This window comes from Xenopus laevis, chromosome 9_10S, assembly GCF_017654675.1.
Source record: "Xenopus laevis strain J_2021 chromosome 9_10S, Xenopus_laevis_v10.1, whole genome shotgun sequence".
In the NCBI taxonomy this organism is placed as follows: Eukaryota; Metazoa; Chordata; class Amphibia; order Anura; family Pipidae; genus Xenopus; species Xenopus laevis.
This window is the reverse complement of record NC_054388.1, coordinates 101,561,082-101,576,265: the sequence shown is the minus strand read 5'-3', so window position 1 is coordinate 101,576,265 and position 15,184 is coordinate 101,561,082. Positions and strand designations below refer to the sequence as shown.

General features: G+C 41.3%; 1 protein-coding gene across 1 annotated transcript; it reads right to left on the bottom strand.

Annotated features, from left to right (window-relative positions):
• Positions 1 to 2,377: 2,377 nt before the first annotated feature.
• On the bottom strand, positions 2,378 to 12,696 carry ndufab1.S (NADH:ubiquinone oxidoreductase subunit AB1 S homeolog). Its single transcript, XM_018239267.2, has 5 exons — positions 12,497 to 12,696; positions 7,661 to 7,783; positions 5,985 to 6,072; positions 3,457 to 3,576; positions 2,378 to 2,585 (listed from the first exon to the last, which is right to left on the bottom strand). Exons 1-4 carry the CDS (start codon positions 12,641 to 12,643, stop codon positions 3,485 to 3,487), a joined length of 450 nt encoding a protein of 149 aa, XP_018094756.1. The 5' UTR covers positions 12,644 to 12,696; the 3' UTR covers positions 2,378 to 2,585; positions 3,457 to 3,484.
• Positions 12,697 to 15,184: the final 2,488 nt, after the last annotated feature.

Sequence of the window (15,184 nt, the reverse complement as noted above, 5' to 3'; positions counted from 1 at the left end):
TAAGGCTTGTTCATTTTGTATTCCTCTTTAATTGAGACAATTCTTATTCTGGTACAGTCTGTATGTCACCCGTGGGCAGCTACAAGAGACTTTAGAGATAAGGTGGGAAATGTCTACATGGGGGGAGGGTGTCGATTTGTGAGGCAGCCGGCATGTTTTATTCATCTTCCTTCTTGGATAATAAACCTGTTTAGCATTAGCCACCAGTGTAAATATCATTGTGCTCTTAGCTCATTTAGGAAAGAAGATGACCTTAAAATGATCTGATCTGTGCTTAGATTGAACTGTAATGTTTCTGCTCTGTATCGCTCAAGCATTTATACGGTTATCGGGTTCATACGGTGAGTAACCAGGTAACGGCTTGAGTGACAGTTAAATGATGAACTTCACAATCAGTTCTCACATGGGCAGCCAAATGAGGATCTCTGTGTGTGGGAGAATTAACATGACGAATAATGGGCCCTCAAGAGAATCTTATCAAATTGGCACAAACATATCACTCAGTATTGGCCTTTTACATCTTTTTTTTTCCCTTGGGCCACCATTTTGTGATGTTGTTGGCGCTTCTCACTGATCACCTGACAGGAAATGGTACAGGCTTTGTGATAGGAAGAAGGCCGCTCATAAAAGGCCCGCCTCCGTTTATTTGCTGAGGTAACCTAGCATGTATGTCTGGCCTTGGTTTGTGCATGATGACGGACCCACGATTGGATCATAACAGGGTCCTAGGGTGGTCCTCCTGGAGACACTTATCTATCCTGCCCATTAGACATTTAGTTGATTTTCAACAGGGCTTTCAGGAGTGTCCCACAGTTGGGCTAAAAAGATTTCATAGACCCCTATTATATGGCAGCCTTTAGTTATATTTCTAATCTGACGGATTGGCACTGCAGTCACTGTCACAGCCAAGTCACATGTGCCAGAGATAATTCTGTACAGTATTTGGGCGGCCAGAGAGCACAGACTCTTTACAGTATACAACCGATAAAGCCACAGGCCAAACTGACAGATGTAAGGATAAACAAGGGAAAGTTGTGCTCACCACTGATTTTTAAAACCATTAGGCGGGGGTGCAATGAGGCTGTGACCACAAAATACATATAGACAACTATATGGACACACAATCCCTGTTTTGTTTAAAGGGTAAGGCATTTTTCAGTAGCAGTATGCACAAAATGTCTCTGTCTTAAATATATTGATAATGGGTTGAGTGCAGAGGACCGTTTGTATTTGTCTATATGACAGATAGGAGGGATCACACATAGTTTGGCTAACGCTCTATTGGTCCATTCGTATAGACGGACAGCCCCGAGGGTTACCTTCACTTCCTCATTTGCCAATGAACCATGCACTGGCAGATATCGTCAGTGTTCGTACTGGGGCGCCCACCTCAGGACCCTACTGCAATGGCGCAATACACAAAAGGAGCCACGCTGCGCCCATTCGCGAAGGAGACTGCGCCGCAAACTTTTTTTTTTTAGGGCCAGAAGATCGGGAGAGGGGGTCTGGCCCAGCAGGGGCCTATGAGGCCCGGGCCACAGGGTTTTTTCCGATGTCCTGCTGGGCCAGTCCAACCCTGGATATGGTGCACCAGCAGATTATATTTTAAAATCTGTCTAATCAGGGTCCTCTGCCCCAGGTTGCCATTATTAGCCACCAGTCAATTGAGTTAGTGGGTCCTGCCTAAAAAGATGATCGGCCCAGGTGGGAGAAAAAAAAAACCTTCACATACACATGGTCATTCCCTGATCCAACCCAATTATATCAAAATCTTGTCCTTGGTCTGCACAAACCTATTACAAACCCCTTTGAGACAGTGATTCTGACCTTCTTGTCTTGAGACACTCTTTTGCCACAGAGCCCCTGACTGGAGTAACAGGACCTTGATTGCATTTATACACAAGTATGACCAATCATCTAGATCAGGGGTTCCCAAGCTTTTTGAGCCACATTGAACTGTAAACGGAGTTGGAGAGCAACACAAGCATGGAAAAGGTCCTTAGGGTTGCCGAATAAGGGCTGTGATTGGCTATTTAGTAGCCCCTGTGGGCACTGGCAGTCTAAAGGAGGTTCTGCTCAGTAGTACATCTGGTTTTAAGAAATCAAAACTTGGGAGCAACAGCCTCAAGGTCAGCAATATGGCAGCGCCCACTTATACATAAAAATGTATGTACTCAAGAATTTTCTACACAAACATTAACCCAACATTAATGTATTTTACTCTCTTTGGTTAACAACAGATAAAACGATATTTAGAGATGGGTGTACCTTCCAATAACCCTTTGTCTGAGAATGGAGAAGGTGTATGTTGCTACCTAAAGATGTCAGCTAGGATATCAATGAATCTGCAGACAGAATATCAAAGAGACACGACGTGGAAATGGCAACAGATTTTTATTCTGTGCTATTATTTGGGGTGGAAAAAAAGCACAAACCTAAAACTAAATCTTTTTTCCTTTTAACATTTATTAAAGACCACCATATTCAGACAGTTTTAAATACAGTATCCTGGAAGAAGTGCTGACGGCAGCTGTGGTGCCATGACATGCAGGCCAAACCCGAGCTACCTGCAGAAAGATAGCATCCTGGGAAGAAAGAAGAGATACAAAAGCAGTTAAGCACAGCTAAGTGATGGCACAACCAAAAAGTGTTCTCTTTTAAAGGGGAACTACTAAAAATAGAATAATGCTAGAAATGTTGTATTTTGTATACTAAACATAAAATTTACTGCACCAGAAGCCTAATAACACAAATTATTTATGCTTTTAGAAGTTGGCTGCAGGGGGGGGGGACACCATCTTGTAAATTTGTTAAACATCTTTGCAAGACCAAGACTATGAACATGCTCAGTGTGGTCTGGGCTTCTGTTGGGAGGTTAAGCTTAGGGATCGTCATAAATTATCAAAACAGCACAAGTCAAATAATATCTGCCATAAAAGCAGATACAGCAAGGCTGATTAATAATCAGAATATACAGACTGCACCAGGTCCATGGATACAAATCTCTACACAGTCGCCGGCTGCTCTACAGGCAAACAAACAAAGCTGCTTGAGTTCTGGGAAGTCCTTTCCCCCCCGTTTGAAATATGATCCTCAGTTAGGGACCGTTTCCTATCCGCAGCAGTCAAAGCAAGTAAAATAAAGGGAAAATTTCACTGCATATTGTCAGGTTTCTTATAAAAATGGTACACATTTTTTTTAATTAAATTAAATTGGAGAAAGATTTATTTTTAATTAAAGTAAAAATGGGATTTTATTTTTTTACCTTTACATCCCCTTTAAATATTCCTTTCTAATAAGATATAAAAAAATGTTAAAATATCTAAAGTTACAAAACCTGGTCCCATATTTGGGAATGTAAAAAAAAAGACCATCACATAGGACCGGGCATTATTTCATAAAGTAATAAATCAGTAACTGGAAAGGCATCTCCATTAGCAACCGTGTTCTACTCACACTGAACAAGTAGACTGACATATGTACTTCACTCATAGACATCTTTTTTATCTGCAATGTAATCTACAATCTCCTGCGGTGTCATCAGCTTCTCTCCGTCTGCGTCTGGAATTTCAAAGCCTGTGGAGAAAGGAAAGAGCGTCACCTACCAGAACAGCAGGACAGGAATGGGCATGTAAACAAAAAGGGCAGCGCACAACAAAATGTGTAATGCAATGAAACAGCACAGGCACGTACATCCTTTGACTGCACTTTCAATTTCTGATTGTACAGAACTGTTGCAGGCAGAATTAATACTGAATTACATTTAGGGTCAGGGCACACAGGCAGATTCAGGGAGATGTCGCCAGGCGACAAATCTCCTCTTCTTCGGGGTGACTTATCTCCCCAAACTGCTTCCCCTGCCTAAAATGTAAATCGCCGGCAGGATGGCACTCAGATCGATTAGTTTTCCGAAGTCGACTGATGAGGAAAACAAACCGCTCCAAGTGCCTTACCGCCGGTGATTTACATTTTAGCTGCAGGAAGGCAGTTCGGGGATATTAGTCGCCCTGTAGAAGAGGAGCTTTGTCGCCTGGCTACTAATCTACCCAAATCTGCCTGTGTGCCCTGACCCTTAAGGTGCACTTCCCCTTTAATCCCTTCTGGACTACCCAGAGTCTAGGATGCAGAAAATCAGTATAAAAACACATGGACAAATAAAGGCAGCAGGGCATCCCTAGAGTTCCTAATAACTGCCCTTCCCACTCCAGTCCTGTTCCAACCCTATTAATTTCCATAACAAAGCATTGTCTCTTGCACGTGCACAATCAACTCCTGACCCTGGTTTAGCACCCAAACCCCCTGCTCCTTAAGCTGGCCACAGACGCAAAGATCCGATCGTAAAAATCAATGTACGATCGGACTTCCCCATCTCCCGACCTGCCACTAACCATTCCGATCAAATAAAGTAGTAAAAGAACAGATCAGCCAATGTTCTGCCCCTGACAGCAATCGTACGATAGTTATGTCAGACCAAAGCTAGTGACAGTCTCCCTCTGAAAATCGTCAGATCAGCAATACACGCAGAGATATTACCCGCAGCCGACAGAAATTTTTTAACCTGTCCGATCGACCAAACGACCGATCTCCGCCAGATGAAAAATGTCGGGACTCTCCACACACGGTCCGAAAATCGTACGAATCCTCAATTCGTACGATCAGATTTATGGCCAGCTTTAGGGTCTGCAGAGGATATATTGCACACGTGCTGACTTCCTCAATCTGTGCTTCACCATGTGCTGTCTCAATGGAAAACACTTGACTTAAACAATACAAATGTGTTGCCAACTACCACTCTGCAATCAGATCTACTCAAGCCTTGGCTGGGAATATCAGATAGAAGGTGAAGTCCTGCTTATTGTGTCTGAGCTAATTCTACCCAAATTATATTTAACAGTGTTTCCAGAGTTCTCTCACTCCCTGTTCACACTATTTGTTCCATTAACGTTAGTGAGTACATCTTAGGGCAGAGACACACTCAGATTCGGGGAGATTAAGTCGCCCGGCAATTGATCGCATCTTCTTCAGACGACTATTCTCCCCAAACTGCCTTCCTGCCAGCTAGAGTGTAAATCGCCGGCGGAATGGCACTCTAAGCGATTCGTTTTCCAAAGTTTCCTCGTGAGTCAGGGGAAGGCACGCTGCCTTCAGTTGCCGCTGGGCAACTGATCTCCCCGAATCTGAACGTGTGTCTCTGCCCTTAAAGTTGTCACTATAGCGCCCCATCTTTCTTACATAGTAAGCTAGGTTGAAAAAACAAAAGACACATCAATCAAGTTCAACCTTTTAACTCTATTTAACCTGATTAACTGCCAGTTGATCCAGAAGAAGGCAAAAAAAAAAAAAAAAAAAACATTTGAAGCCTCTACAATTTGCCTCAGAGGGGAAAAATCCTTCATGACTCCAAGATGACAATCGGACCAGTCCCTGGATCAACTTGTTGCTCTCAAGCAACTAGTTGGGGATCACCGAATTTGGACAGAATATCAAATAAAGCAACCATTTAATAAAGTAAAAATGATGATTGAGGGTAACTGAACCATTGTATATCACGCACCTATCTGAATCATTTAGTCCTGCAGCCAAGTAAGGATTTTAAGGTATTTTTTGGAGGTACTTAGCCCTCCAAGAGCATATTATGTAGGGATGCACAGAATCCAGGATTTGGTTCGGGATTCTGCCAAGTTTTGGCTTTTTTCAGCAGGATTCAGACAATCCTGGTGTCTGCCTGAACCATATGAAAATTAGGGTTGGGGAGGGAAAACGCAACTTTTCATCACAAAACAAGGAAGTGAAAAAGATGTTCAAATTTTTTCTACCCCTAATTTGTATATGCAAATTCGGATTCTATTCGGTATTTGGCTGAATTCCAAATAGTGGATTTGGTGCATCCCTAATATTATGGTCTCCACTTGCCCAGAGATCGACTCACTTCTCGGTATGGCATTATGGTTTAGTTGCAACCCAGACAGACAGACAGAACTCACCAAACTCATCTTCAATGGCCATGATTATCTCTACTTGGTCCAAACTATCCAAGCCAAGGTCTTTCATGAAATGAGAGCCGACGGAGAGCTTTGAGAGACAGGGAGAGAGAGATTCAGTCATGAGATCAAAATCTGACACCACCAATGTCACCATGATTATGTAGAGAATCCATAACACAATCTATAATACAGTTTATAAATGACAAGTAAAATATATCCTGTGTTTGAAGTGGTCACATGACAGGTGCATTTTTCCCATCATCCTCAGAAAACACATCCAGACAAATTGAGCAGTTTATTGGCCTGTGCACAGGACCTTCTCAACATACCTGGCTGCTTAGAAAATGTTATTAGGTAAGGAATTGGTGCGTTGAAGAGGTTCACTTTAACAAGGACTTGGGCTGGTGATCACCCCAATCTGGCCCAGTGTTTGTGTGTCCAAATCAGACGTTGATTTACTTATTTGGTCACTGTGCCAAAAAAAGGGGACCTTGCCTTACCCATTTTATAGATTATTTCCTCTCATTTTAATCCCTTACACTTCAGGCCACACAATGAAAATTTATGGACTGGTCCTGTTCTCAGCTCCTGCTGTAAATTTAATTTTAGTTTGGCTCCTTCTAGTGCTCAGTTTAACAACTGCTCCGTGCAATGTAATGTATGCAGGGAAACAACATTTTCACAATTAAGAAGTAGAAACTGCCGCTATCGCTAACTACCAGGGGAAATACTATTAGAAAGCTATCGCTGTATTTAGCTGGGGTTTTATCTGCCCTTTAAACTAGTGTACCATAAAGGAAATTAGAATGGCTCTGAAACACACAGATGCATTGGTTAGCCACATACCAGTCCCTCAGGCTGCCACTAAACCACCCTCATTATCACCCCCTACAGTTGACCAGTCTTAATTTCTAGATCATTATGTGCTTAGGAAAAGATACATTGGAAATAATATCTATAAAGTACAATACAATATTCTTTGAAGGAGAAGGAAAGCTACTGAGGAAGAGTATTGCCAATAGATTAGCCACAATAGTGCAAACTAGAATGCTCTATAAAAAAAATTTTCTATAACATACCTGAGTAATCAGCTCTAGAAGCTCTTACTGTTTGTTTAGTATAGCAGCTGCCATATTAGCTTGGTGTGACATCACGTCCTGCCTGAGACTCTCCCTGCTCACTCATAGTTCTGGGCTCAGATTACAGCAGGGAGGGGAGGAGGGGGGAGAGGAGCAAACTGAGCATGCTCAAGCCCTAGCCCTGGAGGTTTAAGCTGAAAAGAAGTCTGATACAGAAGCCCATGTGTACACAATAGAAGGAAAGAAATTCTGTGTTTATTTTGACAGAGGACTCAGAGCAGCATTACTTTGAGGGTTTACTGGTGTATTTATATAGACCTTTCTGATGAGACTTACTTAGTTTTAACCTTTCCTTCTCCTTTAAGGAGAAGCTAAAGATAAGGTATGTAATAAGAATGAGAAGCTGTTCAGCTGTAGAGCTGGAATAACTTGCAGCCATCCAGTTGCCATAGAACTACAACTCCCAGCATCCTGGAGCAGTTAAATAATAATAGGAGATCAGCACAGGGGCATCGAAAGGCAGCGCACGTGCATTTAGGTCATTGGTTAGAATGTCTCCAGCAGGAGGGCAGCAGTATTCCAGAGGAGGCAATTTACCTTTTCAGGGTTGATCTTGTCGTACAGTTTCAAAACATATAAAACCCTTTCAGCGATGTTCTCCAGTGTGAGGGGAGGGAGGTCTCCATACTGGCGGCATAACTGAAATAAGGAGGTGGAAACCTACACAAAAAAAACAAAGAAGAACCAAATATGCTATTTAGTTTGGAAGATAGATGATTATCGGTTGCTTGACTTGTGCAATACAATTATACTGGACAGAGACTCAATGACATCCTTCCCCATATAAATCAGAGCAAGGAATCATTAGATTGCCAGAGGCCGTGTCTTTTTATAGGAGGATTGATAGGTCTCCTGTATGTTATTATCAGCCAAATAACCCTCAGGGCTTAGGAAATGTATTTCTCATAAATGCATTTGATAAATATCTGCTCCCAGCTCCAAATGTCTCAGCTTTAATCGGCTCTGAAAAGATGATGTATTAGTGTGTGTGTATAAATATATATATATATATATATATATATATATATATATATATATATATATATATAATATATATATATATATATATATATATATATATATATATATATATATATATATATATATATATATATATATAGTCCCGCAGAACCAGCACTCTGATCATTAAACTGTGGTGCACGATCAAAACAGGATAAATAGAGTAAGGAGGATCAGCACTCACTGTATTCATGTGAAGAAAAATCGCTTTTTATTTTTAAAGATTTACATCGTAATCATAATGATGTAAATCTTTAAAAATAAAAACCGATTTTTCTTCACATGAATACAGTGAGTGCTGATCCTTCTTACTATATATATATATATATATATATATATATATATATATATATATATATATATATATATATATATATATATATATATATATATATATATTTTATTATTATCAACATGTATTTATATAGCGCCAACATATTGCGTAGCACTGTATATACACACACAAAACAGCCGAAACTGAAGTCCCGAAAAGACCCGAAGTCACAAAAGGAGCCAAAATTTAAGTCCCGAAGCAGCGAAAAGACCCGAAGCCACAAAAGTAGCCGAAGTCGTGAAAAGACCCAAAGTCAAAAAAACTGCCAAAATTGAAGTCCTGAACCTCCGAAAAGACCCGAAGTCACGAAAGGAGCCGAAATTGAAACCCTGAAGTGGCGAAAAGACCCAAAGTCACGAAAGGAGCCAAAATTTAAGTACCGGAGCTGCGAAAAACCCCAAAGTCAAGAAAAGACCCGAAGTTACGAAAGGAGGCAAAGTTGAAGTCCTGAAACCACGAGTTCAATTCTACTGAACACCAATGTGTGTTTTTTTAAATCCCCTGGCCACCAATGTATTATTTTAATAGTCTATAGGCCCCTGCCACCAATGTTTTTTAAAAAAATATTTTTTGGGGTCCCAATTTTTGTTTAAAAAAAACTTTTATGGAGGGCCCCGGCACCACAGTTTTTTTTTTTAAACTTATAAGGGGTCCCTGACCATCGATAGCTTTGTGTGTGTGAGTGTGTGTGAGTGTGTGTGAGTGTGTGTGAGTGTGTGTGAGTGTGTGTGAGTGTGTGTGAGTGTGAGTGTGTGTGTGTGTTTTAACTGTGCAGTGGAGTGGAGGGGATCTGGGGTGGGGCCCAGGGGAGCCCCGAAAATTTGGCCCTGTCCTGACAGTCTGTATTTACTCCAGGTATAGCCTTTTTCATCCCTTTATGATCTCCCCTGGTGAACTATGATGAGCGCTCCTATTAATCCGGACCATAGCATGGGCGATAAAGGGAAAATAGGGCACTTTACAATAACAAAAAAATTTATTATAATATTATATACAATGTCTGTCTATTTGGTTTATTATTGGTGCCCACCATGACCTACTGTGACTACATTGAACTAAGTGGTAATACAGATACTGATATCTTCTGAGATAGTGTATTATGTGACCATTAACTATTATTTTTTTATTTTTCTATATTATATTGGTTTCTCTTTTGTGCCCAATGTGGAACGCACTATATAAATCTTGCCTGGATATGGAACGCATTATGTTAACCGTGTCCCGGTCAGTGGAACGTATCCGAGTTCCAATTCAATACCCGCGATACGTGCTCAAACAAGAAGCGGTAATGACATCACACGCCATAATCGATGATCGCCACTAGAGTGATGCGATCCAGAAAATGAAGGTATAAAACCTGTTTAGACATGACAATCTTTCTGCCTTTTTTATTGTATATTTTATTACCCTAATGAAGACCACTGGTGGTTCGAAACGTGTAGGGCCATTCATTTTGACATGTAGATTTTGTATTCAATAAAACTTTGATTTTTTTTACGTTGAGTGTGCAATCTTTTTCTTTATTTTAGCTCATTTCAATTTAGGAGACTATAATGGAGAGCCTCCGCGAGATTTGCTCCTCGCAGTTGAGCGAGTGTGTGTGTCTTCTAGCCATACTTTTCTGTCTCCATGTCCAGCGTTAAGACAAACCAGAAGTCGAATAACCTTCATTTAACCTGCTGCCATGTGACTAGTACAGAATCATACAGAACACTGCTCCACAGCGGACAGCCCTGTTCATTGGTAGCCATTTAAACTGACCAATCACAGCATTCCTTTAACCACAAGGCCTGGGAATGAACCCCAAAATAACCCTTTGCCTAATGAAAGAAATGTTAAGTCTAAGCAATAAACATTACAAATATTGACTTTTTTTTTTTTAAGGTAAGTTTTATTTCTTTTTAAAACACACAGCAATCATACATACAACAAATAAGTACACTCGCAGACTAAACTGTACAAGTTTGGCAGGATGAAAACATGGCACAGGCTATCACCAAGCATAACACAATACAGTGATCGAGCAGTTGAGATGGACACTATCAAACTCAGGTGAACTTTACATCTGAAGGCTAGGTTGGGACCATCGAGGATATGTAGGATAGCTAACCATGAAGGATTTCATAATAGGAGATGGACTTGGTTAAGACTTGCTATAGAGGGGTCGGGTCAATGTCATTCCACAATTTATCAAATTTTGTTGGTGTTCCCCTAACTTCGTAGGTGAGCTTATATAGGGGTACTGCTTTGTTAACCAGTTGTATCCACGCATTGAGAGAGGGTGAGAGGTTACCCATCCAGTGAAGGGCTACAGTTTTTTTCGCATAAAAGAGTAGGATACGAAAAGAGACAAATATTGACATTTAGTTTATTAAATGTAATTGCAAACTAAACTCAATATTGTTCTTTCCTTTTCTGTTCCACGCTCTACTGGTCCTGACTAAGACCAAGAGACACTGCTGCAATTACATTTTCACATAACTTTGCTGAAATCTGAAATGATGGTTTATTGGAAAGTTGCTCAGAATTATATTTCCTATCATTGGAGAAACATTTTTTTTTGGTTTCACATTCCCTATAAGCATTCAACAAACTGCTCATAGTATGAAAACACTAATGCAGCCACTTCAGTAGGGGAACATCGTCTCAGAGAGGCACAGTCCTACTACAGTCATTTATCACTGTACTTGCCTTTGGTTGTTAAAGACTAATGGTTTACTCAACACAACAACCCTTCCTCCTTGTGCCAGGACATACAACTGCCAGGGAAGATGGGCGAAATCAAAAAAATCCCACATGCTCATGGTACAGTTGGCAGATTCAATGAAGAACATCAGTTTAGGCAACTCATCTGCTCAAAGCACAACCATTTAAGTCATTTCCCATAAGCTAATCCGCATTACAAACTAAAACAGCAGTGTGAACTTTTTAATTGGGCTTTCATTTTGATATTTTACAGTTTGCCTTCTTCTAAATCTTTCCAGTTTTCAATGGGGGTCACTGACCCCATCTAAAAAACAAATGCTCTGTATGGCTACATTTACTGTTAAATGTATTACTCATTTTTCAATATTCATATTCCAGTCTCTTACAGGAGAAGAAAAAAGGCATTTTTACTTGGTAGTGCAAAAAGTAAGGCACCCCGAGTGAGTGAGAAGTAACTTCTCCACAGCTTACAGACAGCATGCAGGAACTACATAACCCACAATGCATTGCACTGGGATATTGAAATCACATGTGCAGGGAATTGTGGGGTTTGGAGGATGCAGGCTGAGAACAGATGGCTGTTGATACAAAGTAACACTAGTCAGCCAGATTAGCAGGGGGCTAGGCTAAGGGAACTATCAGAAACCATTAAAAATCATAAAAATTCTACATATTTTTTTAATTGATGTATATTGCAAAGTTGGGCGTTCCCCTTTAAAGGTGAACACCCCATTAAAAGAGCAGGAGAAATGGAGTGAAAAGGCAGCGCTGTCATTAGCTGCAGCTCATGAGTGAAGGTCAGTTCAGGCTCCTGTCTGTACAAGTACTAGGGGCAATTTTCTGAACAGCTGAAAGAGTGTCCCCTGCAGCCTAAGGCAAGTACATCTCACAGGGCCACAGGCTAAACATGGCCCACAAAGGGCAACTGAGCCCAAACTTCTCCTAACAACACAAGCAGACACTACTCCCTGTCCCATTTACTTGCCTTGAGTAACTAGTGATGCACATGTGCAAGTACAGGCAAGTCAGTGGCAGAGATCATGCTGCTCAGCTGCACGTGAGTGAGTTCTAGCAGTGAAACAAAAACAGAACTGGAGATATACAGGGTAACACGAGTGACATCTCCCAGCATTCCTCCCAATCCTGCAGGCAAAGGACACTGGGAGTAGTAGTTCTGCACACACCTAGGACTTCTGCATTGCCTATGGCTGCACCGTGCTAACAAAAAGCCACTGACTCTATAGCTGTGTCTCTCTACTGATACAGGTCTCCCCAGTGACCCCGGCCTGCCTATTCAATGGGCTCCCTCTTACCTGGGGTACGAGTATAGGAGCAGTCGTGGAAGGCCGTGCCAAGGTTGAGCGTGACCGACATGACACGAGACTCAGTGCCGGCAAAGAACGTCGAGGGAGGGGGCGGAGAGCAGCGCGGACACACACACAGAGGGCACGGGAAGCCATGGCGGATAGCTGCTACCCAAGCTGCACCACGGCGCACACTAAACCAATAAAACTTCCGGCGGCGCTGGCTAGATTAACCCGTACCATAGAGAAGAATGGATAGATTGTCCTTAACAGGCATCACTTGCTCTCAGGTGATAGAGAGGAGTAGCGGATAGAAAGTCTCAGGGACAAGAATTGTCAGCCAAATAGAAGGCAATGAAAGGGTCCTCTAAACACTTAGAAAATAAAGTAAATATTGGTCTTCCTTCAGCGTGTCACCACAGTAAAAACTCAGGATAGGGCTCCGTATCATTTGCACCCAAATTGCAACCTAGGGATGGAAAAGGTTTGTTTGTTCACCTGTTAATGAACTTTTATTACAATGTAGGGAGTGATATTCGGAAACAATTTGCAATTGGGTTTTGTTTGTGGTTTTGAGTTATTTTGCTTTTTATTCAGCAGCTCTTCAGTTTGCAATCTGGTAACTTGGGTCTAAATTCCCCTAGCAACCATCTACTGATTTGAATAAGAAACCAGAATATGAATAGAAAGATGAGTAATAAAAAGTAGGAATAACAAATAAATGTGTAGCCTAACAGAGCATTTTGTTTTTCTTAGATGGGGTCGGTGACCCTTCATTTGAAAGCTGGAAAGAGAAGAATTCTGACTTACAAAAATGGATGCCAATTGAAAAGTTGCTTAGAATTAACTAGCGATGCACCAAATCCACTACTTGGGATTCAGCCGAATCCCAGAATCCTTGGTGAAAGATTCGGCCAAATACCGAACCAAATCTGAATCAAATTAGGGGCAGGAAAGGAAAAAGTGGAAAAAAATCTTCTTTTGTGACGAAAAGTCCAGTGATTTCCCTACCCACCCCTAATTTACAAATGCAAATTAAGATTCAGATTCAGTTCAACCAGGCACAAGGATTCGGCAGAATCCGAATCCTGCTGAAAATGGCGGAATCCTGGCCGAATCACAAACCGAATTCTGAATACGGTGCATCCCTAGAATTAACCATTCTATAACATACTAAAAGTTAATTTTAAGGCAAACCATCACTTTAAAGCAGGGATCCCCAACCTTTTGAACCCATGAGCTACATTCAGATGTAAAAGGAGTTGGGGAGCAACACAAGCATGAAAAATGTTCTTGGTGTGCCAAATAAGTGCTGTGATTGGCTATTTCATAGCCCCTATGTGGACTGTCAACCTACAGGAGGCTCTGTTTAGCAGTGCACTTGGTTTTTATGCAACCAAAACTTGCCTCCAAATCAGTAATTCAAAAATAAACACTTGTATGTGAGGCCACTGGGAGCAAGATCCAAGGGGTTGGAGAGCAACATGTTGCTCACAAGCTACTGGTTGGGGATTGCTGCTTTAAAGGAACAGTTCAGTTTAAAAATAAAAACTCAGTAAATAGATAGGCTGTGCAAAAGAAAAAAAAAGTTTCTAATATAATTAGTAAGCCAAAAATGCAATGTATAAAGGCTGGAGTGACTGGATGTCTAACATAATAGCCAGAACACTACTTCCTGCTTTTCAGCTCTCTAACTCTGAGTTAGTCAGCGACTTGAAGGGGGGGGCCTCATGGGACATAATTATTAAGTGAGTTTGCAATTGATCCTCAGTATTCAGCTCAGATTCAAAAGCAACGGTTATGACCCATGTGGCCCCCTCAAAGCACTGATTGGTTACTGCCTGGTAACCAATCAGTGGAAACCAAGAAAGCTGAAAAGCAGGAAGTAGAGTTCTGGCTATTATGTTAGACATCCAGTTACTCCAGCCTGTATACATTACATTTTTGTCTAACTATATTAGAAAAATGTTTTATTTTGCACAGCCTTTCTATTTACCCAGTTTTTATTTTTATACTGAAAAATTCCTTTAAAACCCTCCCAAATTACATCAGCTATAGACTGCATTGGGTGGCAGTTAGGGTTGCTACCTTTTCTTGAAAAAAATACCGGCCTTCCTATATTTGTATTCATTATCCCTATTGGGATCAAGCTTAATTTTTACCGGCCAGGTCGGTAAAATACCAGGCAGGTGACAGCCATAGTGGCAACGTTGGACTGGGGACAGTGGGGCTGCTGCCTCGGGCTCACCACCACCCCCAGACCCCCGACCCGGGACACAAAGCTCCCTCTGACCCCCCTCCCCAAGCCAGAACCACCCAATCCCCCCTGGACCCCCAAGCCTACCTTCTTTTTCTTTCAACAGCGCCAGGGGCCACGGATGGAGGTCGGAAGCCGCACATTATTTTACAAGTATTTTGCTATCATTATGTTAGAAGATAAACATAGATATGCCACACGTATGGAGATTTTTTACCTGGGAAAAGTACTGGGTGAAGGAACCTTTGAAAGATGCACTGTTAAGAGTTAGTAGGATACTAAAACATGTAGAGTAACTAAACTCACGTTATGATTCCATGTGTTCCTGGCTGAGAAAAAGGAAACACAGCAAGGGTGCTCCATAAAAGTTTTTATTGCTAAATTACACTGTGTTTTATTACTAAATTACACACTGTGTACTTTACAAGTAATTCATTCTA